The sequence below is a fragment of the Lissotriton vulgaris genome, chromosome 7 (assembly GCF_964263255.1).
Source record: "Lissotriton vulgaris chromosome 7, aLisVul1.2, whole genome shotgun sequence".
Lineage (NCBI taxonomy): Eukaryota > Metazoa > Chordata > Amphibia > Caudata > Salamandridae > Lissotriton > Lissotriton vulgaris.
Window position 1 is genome coordinate 105,480,206 of NC_141695.1, and position 15,234 is coordinate 105,495,439.

Here is a 15,234-nt window from a genome sequence, read left to right on the forward strand (position 1 = left end):
TTTTACATTTCTGCCTGTTTAATAATATTTTTATTTTTCAGGATCAGATTTACAGACAAAAATGAGGAAAGGCCATGGGAGCCTGCTTCGCCCCCAGCTATTGCCAACTTGTTTGTTGGCTGGTGGGAGAAGCGGGCGGCATGGTCGGACTCCTGTGACCACTGGGTTGAGAAAACCATTATTTATAGACGGTACATAGACAATCTATTTCTTGTCTGGCGAGGCAGTAAGGAGTCGGTCTTGGAATACATCAAACATTTGAATAGCAACAATTTGAATCTAAGATTTTCTGGCGATATCAGTGTTATTGAAGTCACTTAATTAGATGTCAGGTTCTTTGTAGCCGATGGTAAGATGCAAACATCACTATTTAGGAAACCCACGGCGGGAAATTCAGTGCTTCATGCATGAAGTAGCCACCCGATCAGCCTAAAAAACAGCGTCCCGTATGGGGAACTATTGCGCATAAAACGCAACAGCTCTAGATCAGAGCATTTTTTAGAGGCTGGCGCAGAGTCTCTCAACAGGTTTCGGGAGCGAGGTTACCAGGAGAAGGTGTTGAGTGAGGCATGGAAATAAACTGAATCTAAAAATAGAACTGATCTGATTACGGATGCCCCAACGTGAGAACTAATGATACCAGTAATCTTAGACTTATTACGAATTTTTCTAATGTGGCAAAAAGTCTAAAGAAAATAATGTACTCTAACTGGAATACACTGGAATCTGACCCTATCATCGGCCGGGACATTCCTTCCCATCCCTTCCTGACCTTCCGCAAAACCAGATCTCTCAAAGATCATCTGGTACAAAGTCACTTACCAACTATAAGCAAAAGCATACAGGAACTGATAGGCTTTTACCCATGCAGCAAATGCAAGGTGTGTGCCGATATCAAGAAAATTACCTCTGACCTCATACCAGGGAGAACAGACCCCATAAAAATCAATAAATTTATGAACTGCCTTACACCTTAAGTTGTCTACTGCCTAAGCTGCCGATGTGGCCTTAGGTATGTGGGCAGCACGATTAATTCAGCCAAAATACGCATATTGGAACATCAGAGGACCATCCAAAACAATGACAGTAATTACCCCGTAACACGTAATTTCCAAGCCTATCATAACAGCAACCGTAAACTTTTGAGGTATTTCTGTTTAGATAATGTGGCTCGAGACCCGTGAGGCGGTGATAGGGAAAAATGCCTGAGGAGACTAGAGTCTCGCTACATTATAGATTTAGCCACTAAAACTCCTTCAGGACTGAACATGGGGGAAGAACTCAGGGTACACTTGTAAATATTTTATATATCACTGTTGTTTTTAAGTTTGGGATCATGTGTCACTAGGTAACTCATTTCAGTCAGTCTACACAGCTCATTATTGTTATGCCTGTACTTTCTCTGCGATTGATTTGTTTTGAAATTTTATTTTATTTTTTCTTCGCCCATTCAGGGCTATATTTTTTGTCTGATCTTACGTAGTGGGGCCACTTGTTAACACTGTGAGAAGCTATGCCCATCCAGGGCGATAGCCCAACACTATGAAATAGGCATATATGGACAATGATGAATTTGGCTGCAGCCCTTAGACCGTATGATTTTGCGGTTTGATTTGAAATAATGAAATTTTGCAATTATGTTTTAGTATAATTATGAGACTGCTTCAGATATTGATTTGCTTGTATCGCTGCAGTATTACATTTTTCTGCCTCAATTGTGTGATAATGTATTTTTGAGTAAGCTGTGGAGTAATGTTGATGGATTACGCCATTTTTTAATTGAATCAATGCTTTATTGAGCTCTCTGTAGTGAACACACATCATGCCTGACATTAAGATGGCGTCCTTTAGTGACACAACCCACATGATCGGATGATTGTTTGTTTACTTAAATGCACAGCGTCATGGCGGCCGCCTTACACTGACGAAGGCGTACTGCTGAAACACATTTGTACCTAATTTCTTTGTGCCAAATAAATCCAATAGGGATTTCACCCCCTGCGAGTGCTAGTTTTCTTTTCCGGAGCCTTTATATATATATATATATATATATATATATATATATATATATATATTCCCAAGCGCTGTTAAACCTGCCTTACAGTGCTGGTGCTAGTGACAGCGACCAACAAAATATATGTCCAAATCCAATCCAGTAATGAAAGCAAGTATACGGCACGCAAAGTTGGATGCACGACATTTATTGTGCACAAATGACACGTTTCGGTTGAGACACCTTTGATAAAGTATGCTATAGTTAGTACCTTCTATGAATCCTATTCATTAAATATGGTGAAGGCTGTACCAGTGGTTATACCACTTAAATGCAGACGTGCAGAAACACAAATGTTTCACTCACAAGGGCTCCCTCTCACAGGGGGAGATGTTACCTTTGTGATAGAGGCCAACAAGCCATACAAAACAGAGACATTCTACTCATGGGTTACATTTCCTGCAGAAGTTAAGGTTTTCCTCTGAGACATTCTAAAGGAGCTATTTACAAATCTTGGCCGCTGGTAGTTACATCACATATGATTGTGAAACAAGGACTAGGAGTGTGTTGCTGCGGCATTGTAGGTCTATGATACCGATGTGCAACTGGATCACTTGGCATGCTTCTCGCAGATCCACCGTAGTTCAGTGTCGCAAGCGGTGGATTCAAGGGAAGTAGTTTTAATTGATCCACATCGATCACCATCAGCAGAGCCTTTAACTGCGAGCCTGCGGGTACAAAAGGGAAATATATCTGAAGCAATGGGCTAATGGTGTCACAGCATCAGTGCCTAATTTGTAAAATTATAATTGCTAGGGCCCTGACCAGGAGGCCACTGCAGCTTGCACCACCCATCGCCCCTTCATCGCTGCCAAAACAACTCCTAACCATCTCTCTCACCTGTAAGTGCGACAGTTCAGATTATTCCAGGTCTCTAAAACTAAAGGAATGGCAGGTATTAGTATTTTTAGTATATTGTATTCATAAACATCCGTTGTTCTGCTCATCTCTAAATTAGATAAGCAGTGTCACCATGTGGCATAGTGTCATAAGTGTGGTAATGAAAATTAAGTGCTGAGCACCGGAAACGAATTAAATGCTGGTGCCGAGCACTGAAACCACCAGCTCAAATTAAGCACTGCACAGGGCCCACCTATCACTCAAAACCATGCAAGATGCGCACTAATGAGCAAAGTTCTCATATAACTGTCCTGGCTGTTCAGTTATCTCAGAAGGAGAACAGGGCACCCATTACAATGAAAGAAGTGATGCTTCTTTCATTGTTACCATGCTGCCTCCAGGCCTCCTCTAGGTTATATAAGAGACGAATAGTCCTAGGTCTGCCTATGAATTCCGACCTCTAAACTAATAGGAATTGGAGCAGGAATAGGAATTCTGAGTTTTGGAGTGAACAATGTGCCCACCTAATTTCCCTCAAGCATATTTCAACTGATTGAATATGATGACATTTAAAGGGTGCATACCTCTTTCAGTCGTTAAATCTTCCTTTTCCTATGGCACCCTATAAATTCAAGTCACTTCACATACTTGGCAAATACCCAACCATAAAACCTGTATTTACAGGGTGTAATGGTACCTAGTTTTACTAATCTCGGAGTAAGTGCATAGTTCCATGGCACTTTATATCTACCCTAGACCTCAGCTCTGGCTCCCTCTCACTGCTTGAAAGATTCCATATCGCGCAAATTTTTTTTTCACAAAAATTTCAAAAGTATCTTTGTCAACTGTTTTGTGTCGCTCTTTCATTTTGTTCTGTTGTTTTGATGGCTTTCCCTCCCATCTCTAGGATTTCTTTCAGTGACACGAGTGCCTTATAAGTATATTAATAAATTAATCGATTTGAGCCTGACTCCTGGAGACCTGAATTCCTTTCTTTCACAAAGGCCACCTGAGGACCGTGACATGACCGTGTAATGAGAATCTTTACGCATGTTACCCTTGAATATGTAAATATGATATTTAATATTCACAAATAACATATACATAAGAATTTAATAATTTCCAAGTGGAAATGACTGAAAACAGTGGCCCTTATGACACTCATTGCAAGAAGTCCCCTCTAACTTGGACTGCTAGAATCAAAGATTTTGTAGGCACAGAAGCATATTTGCGTTAGTGCAAGGATTAGACTAGACCAATGTTTGCTTTTCACAACAGACCCTCCTGGGTGTGATTATTTACAGAATAAGCCGTGGCAGATCTGAACCTAAATTTCTGGAAACCTGCAAGTGTGCCAACGTGTCAGTCAGCACTCTACAGGAGGAATGTTTCTAGTGATAGCATTGAACTTCTTAAGAACAGTTTTATATTACCTCGGGGGGGGGGGTAGGGTTGGGGGAGGAGATGGAAAAAAGGAAGGCAAAAGCACCTGCTTACCCAGGATTAGGACAAACCACAGCCCAGTCATCCTAAGTGAGCTATTGCCCAGAGTCACATGGTGCTGAGCTGAGCTGCCACCAGAGCCGGGGATCAAAGCGTGAACACTGTGCTCCGAAGGCAGCTGCCCTGGCCGCTGCACCACACCTCTCCACCTAATAAAAACATAAGATTCACTAATGCCAGTGGCACAAAGAAGTGACCCTATTGGGACCAGAGAACCCACTTACATGGTGGATATGTGTACAGATCCACAATACAACACAGAGAAAAAACTTACCTCTTGCCTCCAAAGCTTCCCCATTACCCAACCAGCCTCAGGGATCTTGAGGGTCCCAAAGAGCAGCCCAAGGCACTCTCAGAGAGAAACAGATGAATCCATTCTAAGCCTATCCCAGTGAAAATGGAGGGCAGACTGACACCCACCCACCAATGCCTAATTTCTCCGGTTGTAAATTTTTCAACACAAGTTGAGTTGACTACTGTTCATAATGAAGTTAGCCACAACACACTGCACGAAGGGAAAGAATAGTAAGTAGTCTTCGAAATAATGTTCATGCAAATTTATTGAAGGAGTATACGAAATACCACGGGGGGGGGTAGCAACTGTAAGAAATTGGGTCACTGGTTGAGGGGGGGGGCATGAAACCCTAATCAAGCTGAACCACAATTCTGAAGTCAAAAGCAAAACCTACATTAATCTGTGTTCAGCCCTCAGGTAGCTTGGCACAAAGCAGTCAGGCTTACCTCTGAGGCAATGAGTAAAATAGTTGTGCAACAGTAACCCAGTGAAAACACACAAAAACAAAGTACACCACACCAGTCAAAATATTAACAGGACTAAAGGGGAGTGTGCATGCAGTTTGAGTTAAGAGAAGTGTGAGTTTGATAAAGAATATATTGAACAGAGAGTGAACTTTTGAAAGACTGGAGAGATGAAGAGAAAATCAGAGAACGTGCAGCCAAGATTGAGACTGGAGTATAGGAGAAAGGGTGACTTTTACATGGTGCGTTACAAATCTATAGGAACCAGGGCAATAGAGTTTTTGGGAAAGGGCGCATGTGGGAAAAGTTAAGCTGTGAGAGGTGAGTTTATGGTTGTTTAAGGACCAATACTTGGAGGAATTTAATATGTGTGTGATAAGACTGCTTGTTTTACCCTACCTCATAATTGGATGAATTGCTGTTATCTTGCTTTGGTGTTTCCTCAAGTTTACAATGTGAATGAAACCAGTGATGCTGCTAGCTTGAAGAGAGTGAAATGAGGTTATGGCCAAGTTGTGCTGGATGTCTTAGGGGCTATGATTCCGTTGGTGTGACTACGAATGATGTGAAACTTAGAAGATTGTCTACGCTTGTTGATTGATGTGCTTCTAACACTGCTGGTGCATTAACACAAATAAATAAGGTATTAATTGCTATGTGCAAGATGATTGTGCAAAACTGTCTTGAGCTAGATATCCTTCTCATGAACAAAAGTGGAGTTTGCAGGGTTTTGAAGGGGAAATAGTGCTGTCCCATTATCCCAGATAACAGAAAGATGTAGAGGCTTATGTTGCTAATATTACTAACGTTTCTATTGAAGTAACACTTTGGAAGAGTGTTACTTATGGGAATCAGTAGCTACCTGAGTGGGAGATTTTAGAAAGGGTTTTAGTAAGGTTGGGGAGTGGTTTGACAGCTTGGGCTGAGGCATAATAAAGAGCTATCCTGTCAAGTGGGATTGTTGTGTTAATATTTGTAATTGTTTTGCTTGTTATCTTGCTCAAATGTTCCGATTTCATATTTTCAAATTGTAGGTGTAAAGAGAAAAAATGTATCGTCCAAAAGTCTGAGGGTTAAAGTGAAGACGTAAGATGGCCGAAATCGAGTGTAGAAGCAACTCAAGATGTTGAAAGAATCAAAACACAAGAAATATAAAGTAATTCAGGGCATAATATAAATAGATTGAGGATTTTAGTGGTTATAGAGTAATCAGAGGCGGGAAGTTGTAGAAGTTTTTATGTGTTAGTTAAAATTGTGCATCATTAACAATGTGCAGAATAGTAAACTAAATTAAAATTCACATGTACACTAATATACTACTATTGACATTGAAACAAGTTTAATATGATCTGTTAAAGTGTATTTCCCTGGCTTATGCTATCTAGGCCTCAGGAAGGGCTCAAACGTATCTTCTTCTAAATGGATGTCTCATCCATTAATTATTATTTCTGCTGAACATAATGGAGTAAATCGTGTTTATTTATTAATTTATTGAAGTTTTGTATAGCGCTAGCTGGACCCGAGGGTATCAGAGCGCTTCACAACAAATACAGATAGGCATCAGAAAGACAGTGAGGACGGAAAACAGGGCGGGGAGCATATGGGCGAAGTAAAAGTCTGTACAGTAACAACATGTGCGCAAAACAGGGCGGAGAATCGAAGCGGGTCATCCGGCTCTGGGATCGTAGAGATCAGGTCTTTCAAAGTCAAACTTGAGTTCTTGTTACGATCCGGAGCGCTCAAGGAAGAGGGCTTTGAGTAGCATCTTGAATTTCGGGAAGGAGGCGATCATTCTGATATGGGTGGGGATGGAGTTCCATATCTTGGGAGCATTACCCGCAAAGGATTTACTAGCTGTTTTGTATTTCTGGGATTTCAGAGGAATGAGTAGGAGCATGTTGGAGCTTCTGAAGTTCCTAGACTGACCGGCCTTATTGAGCTTGTTGGTCAGATATTCTGGTTTGCCTGTGTGCAGGGCTTACTGTGTGAGGCAGGCTGTACGGAAGCTGGCTCGTTGGTCACTAGGGAGCCACTTCAGATCCTTAAGAGCCGGGGAGATGTGACCGTATTTCTTAGTTCCCGTGACCATTCTTGCTGCGGCGTTTAGGGTAGAGGTCAGAGGTCCCAGGTGTGATTTGGCTGTTCCAGTCAGAGTAGCAATGCCATAGTCAATTCTGGAGAGTACCAGAGCATGAGTGACCTGTTTCAGGTCTTTTGTGGGGAGGAAGGGTTTCAGTTTGTAGAGAAGTTTCAGGTTAAGGAAAGCACTTTTGGCAGTTTTTGAGATGTGTTCTTTCAGGTCGAGTTTGGCGTCAAGGGTGATCCCTAGGGATTTTACGGAGTTTGTCGGAACAAGAGGAACATTGAGGGCGTTTAAGGCTTTGAGCCATTCTAGTATTTGGGGGTTTTCATCTTTATTCGAGATGAGGAGCACTTCTGTTTTTTCTTCATTGAGTTTGAGGTGGTTGCATGAGAGCCAATGTTGAACCACAGTGAGTGTGCCGTTCAGTCTGTGGAAGTCTGCGATCGAAGTGGTTTCCAGATAGAGTTGTGTGTTGTCCGCGTAGAGGTGGAAGGGGATGTTGGACTTCCTTAGAATTGATGTAAGGGGCTCCATGTAGATGTTGAAAAGTTGTGGCGAGAGTACTGACCCTTGTGGGACTCCTCTACTAATGGGGAGAGGGTCCGATTCAAAGCTTTTAATTTTGATTCTTTGTGTGCGGTTTTTGAGAAAGGAGGAGAACCATTTTAGAACCATCTTTTCCAGAAATGCTCTCTCCTGAAGGACATTGAGTAGCAGGGCATGATCAACTGTGTCAAACGCGGCCGAGAGGTCTAAGAGGATGAGAAGGCTACATTGGTTGGAGTCCAGCAACATGTGTAGATCATCCAGGACATTTAGGATTGCGGTTTCTGTACTGCAGCCTTTTCTGAATCCTGATTGGTGTGGGTCGAGAAGATTCGTGTTCTCTAGGTGCTGGGATAGCTGAGACTGTGCAAACACAACAGGTGATGGACCGAATGTGGATCAATGTCACACACTCAACCCAGTCCAAAGATCTGGGCCCAAATCCATCGTTTTTTTGCACTCCACACCACCCTGGGTTAGACAATGGCGATATGCAAATCAGCTCTGACCCTGTGCCCCATGGGAACAGTCCAGTCCGAACTACAAAAGCCATGTCCTTCCCAGAACGGAATCAAGCATCCGAGGACCGGACCGGTTTCGAGGTAACACCTCTCATCAGCCCGGCTAGCTTGACTCCAGTGGTGTGGAGTGCCTGGGACCCACGTCTGGGCATCCCCAGCGCCCTTAGAGCGGAATATGCAAACACAACAGGTGATGGACCGAATGTGGATCAATGTCACACACTCAACCCAGTCCAAAGATCTGGGCCCAAATCCATCGTGGGCACAGGGTCAGAGCTGATTTGCATATCGCCATTGTCTAACCCAGGGTGGTGTGGAGTGCACAAAAACGATGGATTTGGGCCCAGATCTTTGGACTGGGGTGAATGTGTGACATTGATCCACATTCGGTCCATCACCTGTTTTGTTTGCAAATTCCGCCCTAAGTGCGCTGGGGATGCTAAGACGTGGGTCCCAGGCACTCCAAACCACTGGAGTCAAGCTAGCCGGGCTGATGAGAGGTGTTACCTCGAAACCGGTCCGGTCCTCGGATGCTTGATTCCGTTCTGGGAAGGACATGGCTTTTGTAGTTCGGACTGGACTGTTCCCATGGGGCACAGGGTCAGAGCTGATTTGCATATCGCCATTGTCTAACCCAGGGTGGTGTGGAGTGCAAAAAAACGATGGATTTGGGCCCAGATCTTTGGACTTGGGTGAATGTGTGACATTGATCCACATTCGGTCCATCACCTGTTTTGTTTGCAAATTCCGCCCTAAGTGCGCTGGGGATGCTCGGACGTGGGTCCCAGGCACTCCACACCACTGGAGTCAAGCTAGCCGGGCTGATGAGAGGTGTTACCTCGAAACCGGTCCGGCCTCGGATGCTTGATTCCGTTCTGGGAAGGACATGGCTTTTGTAGTTCGGACTGGACTGTTCCCATGGGGCACAGGGTCAGAGCTGATTTGCATATCGCCATTGTCTAACCCAGGGTGCTTTGGAGTGCAAAAAAACGATGGATTTCGGCCCAGATCTTTGGACTGGGGTGAATGTGTGACATTGATCCACATTCGGTCCATCACCTGTTTTGTTTGCAAATTCCGCCCTAAGTGCGCTGGGGATGCTCAGACGTGGGTCCCAGGCACTCCACACCACTGGAGTAAAGCTAGCCGGGCTGATGAGAGGTGTTACCTCGAAACCGGTCAGGTCCTCGGATGCTTGATTCCGTTCTGGGAAGGACATGGCTTTTGTAGTTCGGACTGGACTGTTCCCATGGGGCACAGGGTCAGAGCTGATTTGCATATCGCCATTGTCTAACCCAGGGTGGTGTGGAGTGCAAAAAAACGATGGATTTGGGCCCAGCTCTTTGGACTGGGGTGAATGTGTGACATTGATCCACATTCGGTCCATCACCTGTTTTGTTTGCAAATTCCGCCCTAAGTGCGCTGGGGATGCTCGGACGTGGGTCCCAGGCACTCCACACCACTGGAGTCAAGCTAGCCGGGCTGATGAGAGGTGTTACCTCGAAACCGGTCCGGTCCTCGGATGCTTGATTCCGTTCTGGGAAGGACATGGCTTTTGTAGTTCGGACTGGACTGTTCCCATGGGGCACAGGGTCAGAGCTGATTTGCATATCGCCATTGTCTAACCCAGGGTGGTGTGGAGTGCAAAAAAACGATGGATTTGGGCCCAGATCTTTGGACTAGGGTGAATGTGTGACATTGATCCACATTCGGTCCATCACCTGTTTTGTTTGCAAATTCCGCCCTAAGTGCGCTGGGGATGCTCAGACGTGGGTCCCAGGCACTCCACACCACTGGAGTCAAGCTAGCCGGGCTGATGAGAGGTGTTACCTCGAAACCGGTCCGGTCCTCGGATGCTTGATTCCGTTCTGGGAAGGACATGGATTTTGTAGTTCGGACTGGACTGTTCCCATGGGGCACAGGGTCAGAGCTGATTTGCATATCGCCATTGTCTAACCCAGGGTGGTGTGGAGTGCAAAAAAATGATGGATTTGGGCCCAGATCTTTGGACTGGGGTGAATGTGTGACATTGATCCACATTCGGTCCATCAACTGTTTTGTTTGCAAATTCCGCCCTAAGTGCGCTGGGGATGCTCAGACGTGGGTCCCAGGCACTCCACACCACTGGAGTCAAGCTAGTCGGGCTGATGAGAGGTGTTACCTCGAAACCGGTCCGGTCCTCGGATGCTTGATTCTGTTCTGGGAAGGACATGGCTTTTGTAGTTCGGACTGGACTGTTCCCCTGGGGCACAGGGTCAGAGCTGATTTGCATATCGCCATTGTCTAACCCAGGGTGGTGTGGAGTGCAAAAAAACGATGGATTTGGGCCCAGATCTTTGGACTGGGGTGAATGTGTGACATTGATCCACATTCGGTCCATCACCTGTTTTGTTTGGGATAGCTGAGACAGCACACATCTTTCCAGAATTTTCGTTAAGAGCGGAAGGTTCGAAACTGGTCGGAAGTTATTCATATCCTTGTGGTCAAGGCAGTTTTTTTTTAGGAGTGGCGTGACTTGACCTAGTTTAAGGCAGTCAGGGATGTAGCCCTCGCTCAAAGAGTTGTTGATGATCTTGGCCCAAATTGGGGCTAGAGTGAGCTTCAGGTCTTTGGTCCGCCTCGGGGGTAGCTGATCAAGGGCGTGGGACGAGGGTTGGGCGGAGGCTATGAGGTTGCTTATCATTTCAACCTGGATAGGCCGGAAGAAAGACCAGCGAATGGCTGAGGTTGCTGGCCTGATGTGGGTAGTTGCAGAGGGGTGGAGGGAGGGCAGAATGATCGATTTCGCTGAAAAAGCTGGCAAAGTCGTCACATTGGGATTTGGACGCCACCATGTTGTCTATCACTGGAATGGAGGTTTGGTTTCTGATGATGTTGAAGAGTTCTTTGGGGCGGTTTTTAGCATTGTCTAGAGCAGAACAGAAGAAGGACGACTTTTTGCTCTTGATGTGGTTAAAGTAGATTTTGCAAGCTGCCTTGAGTTGGTCCCGGTTGAGGGAGGTGGGGTTGTTCCTCCAGGTTCTTTCTATGGATCTTAGGTGTCTACTTTCTTCGTTAATGTCAGTGGAGAACGAAGACCTGGAGGGGATGCTTCTGTTTTTTTTAGTTTCCGAGGTGCCAGCTGATCTAGGACGAGCTCCAGGTTGGAATGGTAAAGCGAGGTGAGTTCCGTGGTTGAGAGGAGCTCCGTCGAGTTCGGGAGAAGTGAGCTGAAAGACACTGTTCTCGAGGAAGACTCTTTAGCATGGGCTTAGTAACATATCTTTTTCTCAATTGCTTTCATCTTCCATGTGGTATTTGTTAGACCCGACAGCTTTAGGGTGGTCTTGCCCGAACCTTTGCCTGTTTGCTTTACCTTTTTGCTAAGTTCTTTTTGTTGACCTTAGGACTCTGAGCTCTTTACCCCTGCTAACCAGTGCTAAAGTACACGTGCTATCCCTCTAAATCATGGTTTGATTTACTTATCCGCAATTGGCATATTTAATTGATCTGTAAATCCTTATTAGAGTTCCCAACCTGTGCCCAGGGTCTGTAAATTAAATGCTACTTGTGGGCTTGAAGCACTGATTGTGCCACCCACACCCATAGCACTTTAAAAATGTGTCAGTCCTGCCACTGCAGAGCCTGTGTGTGCAGTTCTGCTTCAATGTCGACTTGGCATATAACAATCTTTGCCAAGCATTAAACTCCTTTTTTCTTACATCTAAGTCAACCGTAAGGTAGGCCTTAAGTAGCCCATAGGACAGGGTGCTGTGTAATTGAAAGGTAGGGCACGTACTGTTAAGTTTTGCATGTCATAAAAGTGAAAAACACCCACATTTGTTTTTCACTACTGTGAGGCCTACCCCTCTCATAGGTTAACATTGGGTGTCCCTCTTTACAAGCATTATAAGCTGTTATTCTTGATTGAGAAGGAGTAGCTCTGTCACATTTCATATCATTGGAAGGGTAATGATAAATACTCTCTGCAGGCAAATTAGAATTTAACATTACTATTTTAGAAATAGCACTTTTTGAAAGATGGCATTTTTCTGCCGTTAGCTCTGTATGCCTGCAGCCTATCTTCAATACACATCTGGTGTGGGTGACAGCTGGACTTTGTGCATTCCCTCTAGACACAATAAGGGAGCTTAGGTATGACTGATGAGCCATCCACATCCTGATGGGTCATCCTGGGCAGGACGGGATAGGGGAGCTGGCACTTACATTTCAGTAGGCAAGGTCTTGTGCCCACACAAAGGGCTGTATATCCCCGTAGTGAGTTCGGAGCCAGAGCTGGAATGGAGGACCACTGTGCACTTCAAAGCCCCTCTTGAAGTCACCTCCACCTCAAAGGCAAAACTGTGTATAAATACTGGGTCTCTGACCCCACTAAATCAGACACTACTGGAATTGTGAAGAACTATGCCAGGATGATTGACCCTGTGCTACTACAAGGACTGCCACTCTGCTGGACTGAGGGTCTGGAGGAGCTGTTTTTCTGAGGTGCTGCCCTGCTACTCTCTGCCCTGCTGAGGAAGAATTGGACTAACTTACTTGAGCCCAGAGTGATCTTCAAAGCCATGCTGGTTTGCCTCCTGTTCTAAGACTCAGGGAAATCAAGGTTTTACCCTCTGCTCCTGTGCCTGGCCCATTGGATGTGGATCCATGTGCTTGCTACAGTGGAACCAATGCATTATTTGCTGTGTGCACCAAAACCAATGCATTGCTGCTGTTGTGGGAACTTAATCGGCACATCACACCCCGCGCCTCATCATGGGAGCCAACGCATTAGAGTCACGGCAGTGAGAGGATCTACACATCCCCTCATCTCCGTGAGGAAACCCATTGCATTGGCTTAGGAACCAAAGCATCACAAATTTGGAGATTTATCTTCATGACAGACTTAAGACAGACTTAAGTTAGGATTTTATCTTAAGCCTGTCTTAAGTCTGTCTTAAGACAAACGTAAGACAAAATCCTAACTTCTGTGAATAACAAAAGTAGTAAGTTTAGGATTTTGTCTTAAGTTAGTTCTTTGAATCGGGCCCTATATGCCTAACCTGGTGTGGAGTCTTTCTGTGGTGTTTCCTCCGCGTTACTATTTGAAGTGTTGCACAAATACTTTACGCATTGCCTCTGAAGTTAAGTCTGCCTGCTCTGTGCCAAGCTAGCACAGGTCAATTTAGGGGTGTGTATCTGATTTACCCTGACCAGGATTGTGGTTCCTGCTTGGACAGAGTGCATACTTCTGCCAACAGGAGCCCCAATTTCTAACAATATCGCATTAATTGTTCTTATGACCTCGGTTGGCATTAGGTCAGGGAGGGCTGAATCAATATTCAGGTAGAGGCTTGTTGCTTAGTATGAAATAAAAAAAAAATCAAATACTCTTACCACTTGATTAGATAAATTTACATTTCTTGCGGAATAAAATGTATTTACTTGTGTGCCTTAGGAGGAATCATTATGAGATGTTCTCATATGTTGAAATGTTCAAGGCCTGCTACTGCCCAAGCCACAATTGTATTTCAAATGGCTTATTGTTTGGTTTACTTTAACAGTGCAATATTGTTTCTCTGGTTTTTAGTGTAAAGGGAATTTAGCATTCATTCATGATGAAGGCATTTTTTACAGTGAATTTTTGTATGTAGCACAATTTCAACAATGTTGATTGGTTTATGTCATTGACCTGTGGTAGTACAGCCCTATGATACCACATCACACAATGTCGAGTGTGTGATTTTTCACTTCTCTTAAACTATAAAATGTGCCCTTTCTGGGATGTGAAGCAGACTTTTTACTCACTTCCACAAAGGCAGACTCTTAGACAGTCTGTTTCATTGCTTTCTTTAAAAAAGAATGAGTGCTGATGCCCTAAACTCTGCCCAGAAGCCACCGGCCGTGGCTATTGCATGTTGGAGTGCCGAATACAAAGGCTTTGTAGCCTGGAATCCACCTCATGCCTCTTTAATCAACTACCAGACACTCCTCTCCCCTTTATCCCACTCTTGTAGGTTGCTGCTTTCTCCCTTTGCAACAATTTTTCCATCTTTCTCCTTTGTGTGTTTTTCCTTCTCTTACTCTCATTAAACATCCGATGAGGAAAAATAAGTGATGGTGAACCCTGCCGGCAACCACCGGCTCAATTTAAACACCGGTCTGTTTATGTGATTTATACTTATAAACGATTCCATGCTTTCATACCAAGCAGTCCCTATCGCGGACTGTTATCTGACTTCATAGTTAGACTTTATTTTCCCTGCAACCGAGCAGCCTCCACATTATACTGTCTGCTGATTAATAAAATGACCTTTCTCGGACTACATATCGGTCTTCTTGATGACCTATATTTAGACTCTCCCTTGACTTACAACTTGAGTGAGTTTATGCTACTTCATTTCTAAACAATTTTTTGGTTTTAGCTAATTCCCTCATGTTATGACCTCTCACGACTGGCTTGGCTTTATTTTTATGCTTTATTGGTGCTCATTTGACTCAGCATAATTACTTTTTGTCTTCTGATAATGATTCTTATATTTTAAATAAACCTTTATGGTATTGAAAGTAAATATATTAATAATAATAACTATTTGTAAAGTGCGAACGTATCACCCCTAGAGGTATCCAGGTGCTGGGAGCCTTCGGGGGGATTAGGTGAGCTATGGGCCGGAGTTGAGCTGCTGCCAGCGATCGAACCGTAAGCCCCACGCTCCGGAATCACATGCTCTGGCTTTTGCGCCACACCTCACCGCACATATCGAGAACTGGCTACTGGGGGAGACTTACCAAACTCACACATTTGTAAAAACTAGACACCTATGGGTGCCCAGGATGTTGTGCATCCCGTGAATCCCACGTCATTTTCTTATTCCTTGCAAGAAGTGTCCATTGACCTTGGTTTGATTTGTTCCTGTCGTGAGCACTAGGCTCAGTCACACAAGTGAGGC

The 15,234-nt window shown here is 44.5% G+C and overlaps 1 protein-coding gene across 1 annotated transcript in view; it reads right to left on the minus strand.

The window, feature by feature from the left end:
* Positions 1 to 2,187: 2,187 nt before the first annotated feature.
* Positions 2,188 to 15,234, minus strand: part of LOC147700920 (killer cell lectin-like receptor subfamily F member 1) — a 94,692-nt gene continuing 81,645 nt past the window's right edge. The window contains exon 6 of the mRNA XM_086928543.1: positions 2,188 to 2,721. Coding sequence (XP_086784669.1) covers positions 2,604 to 2,721 — 118 coding nt within the window. The 3' untranslated portion in view covers positions 2,188 to 2,603. The remainder of the gene's footprint in view (positions 2,722 to 15,234) is intronic.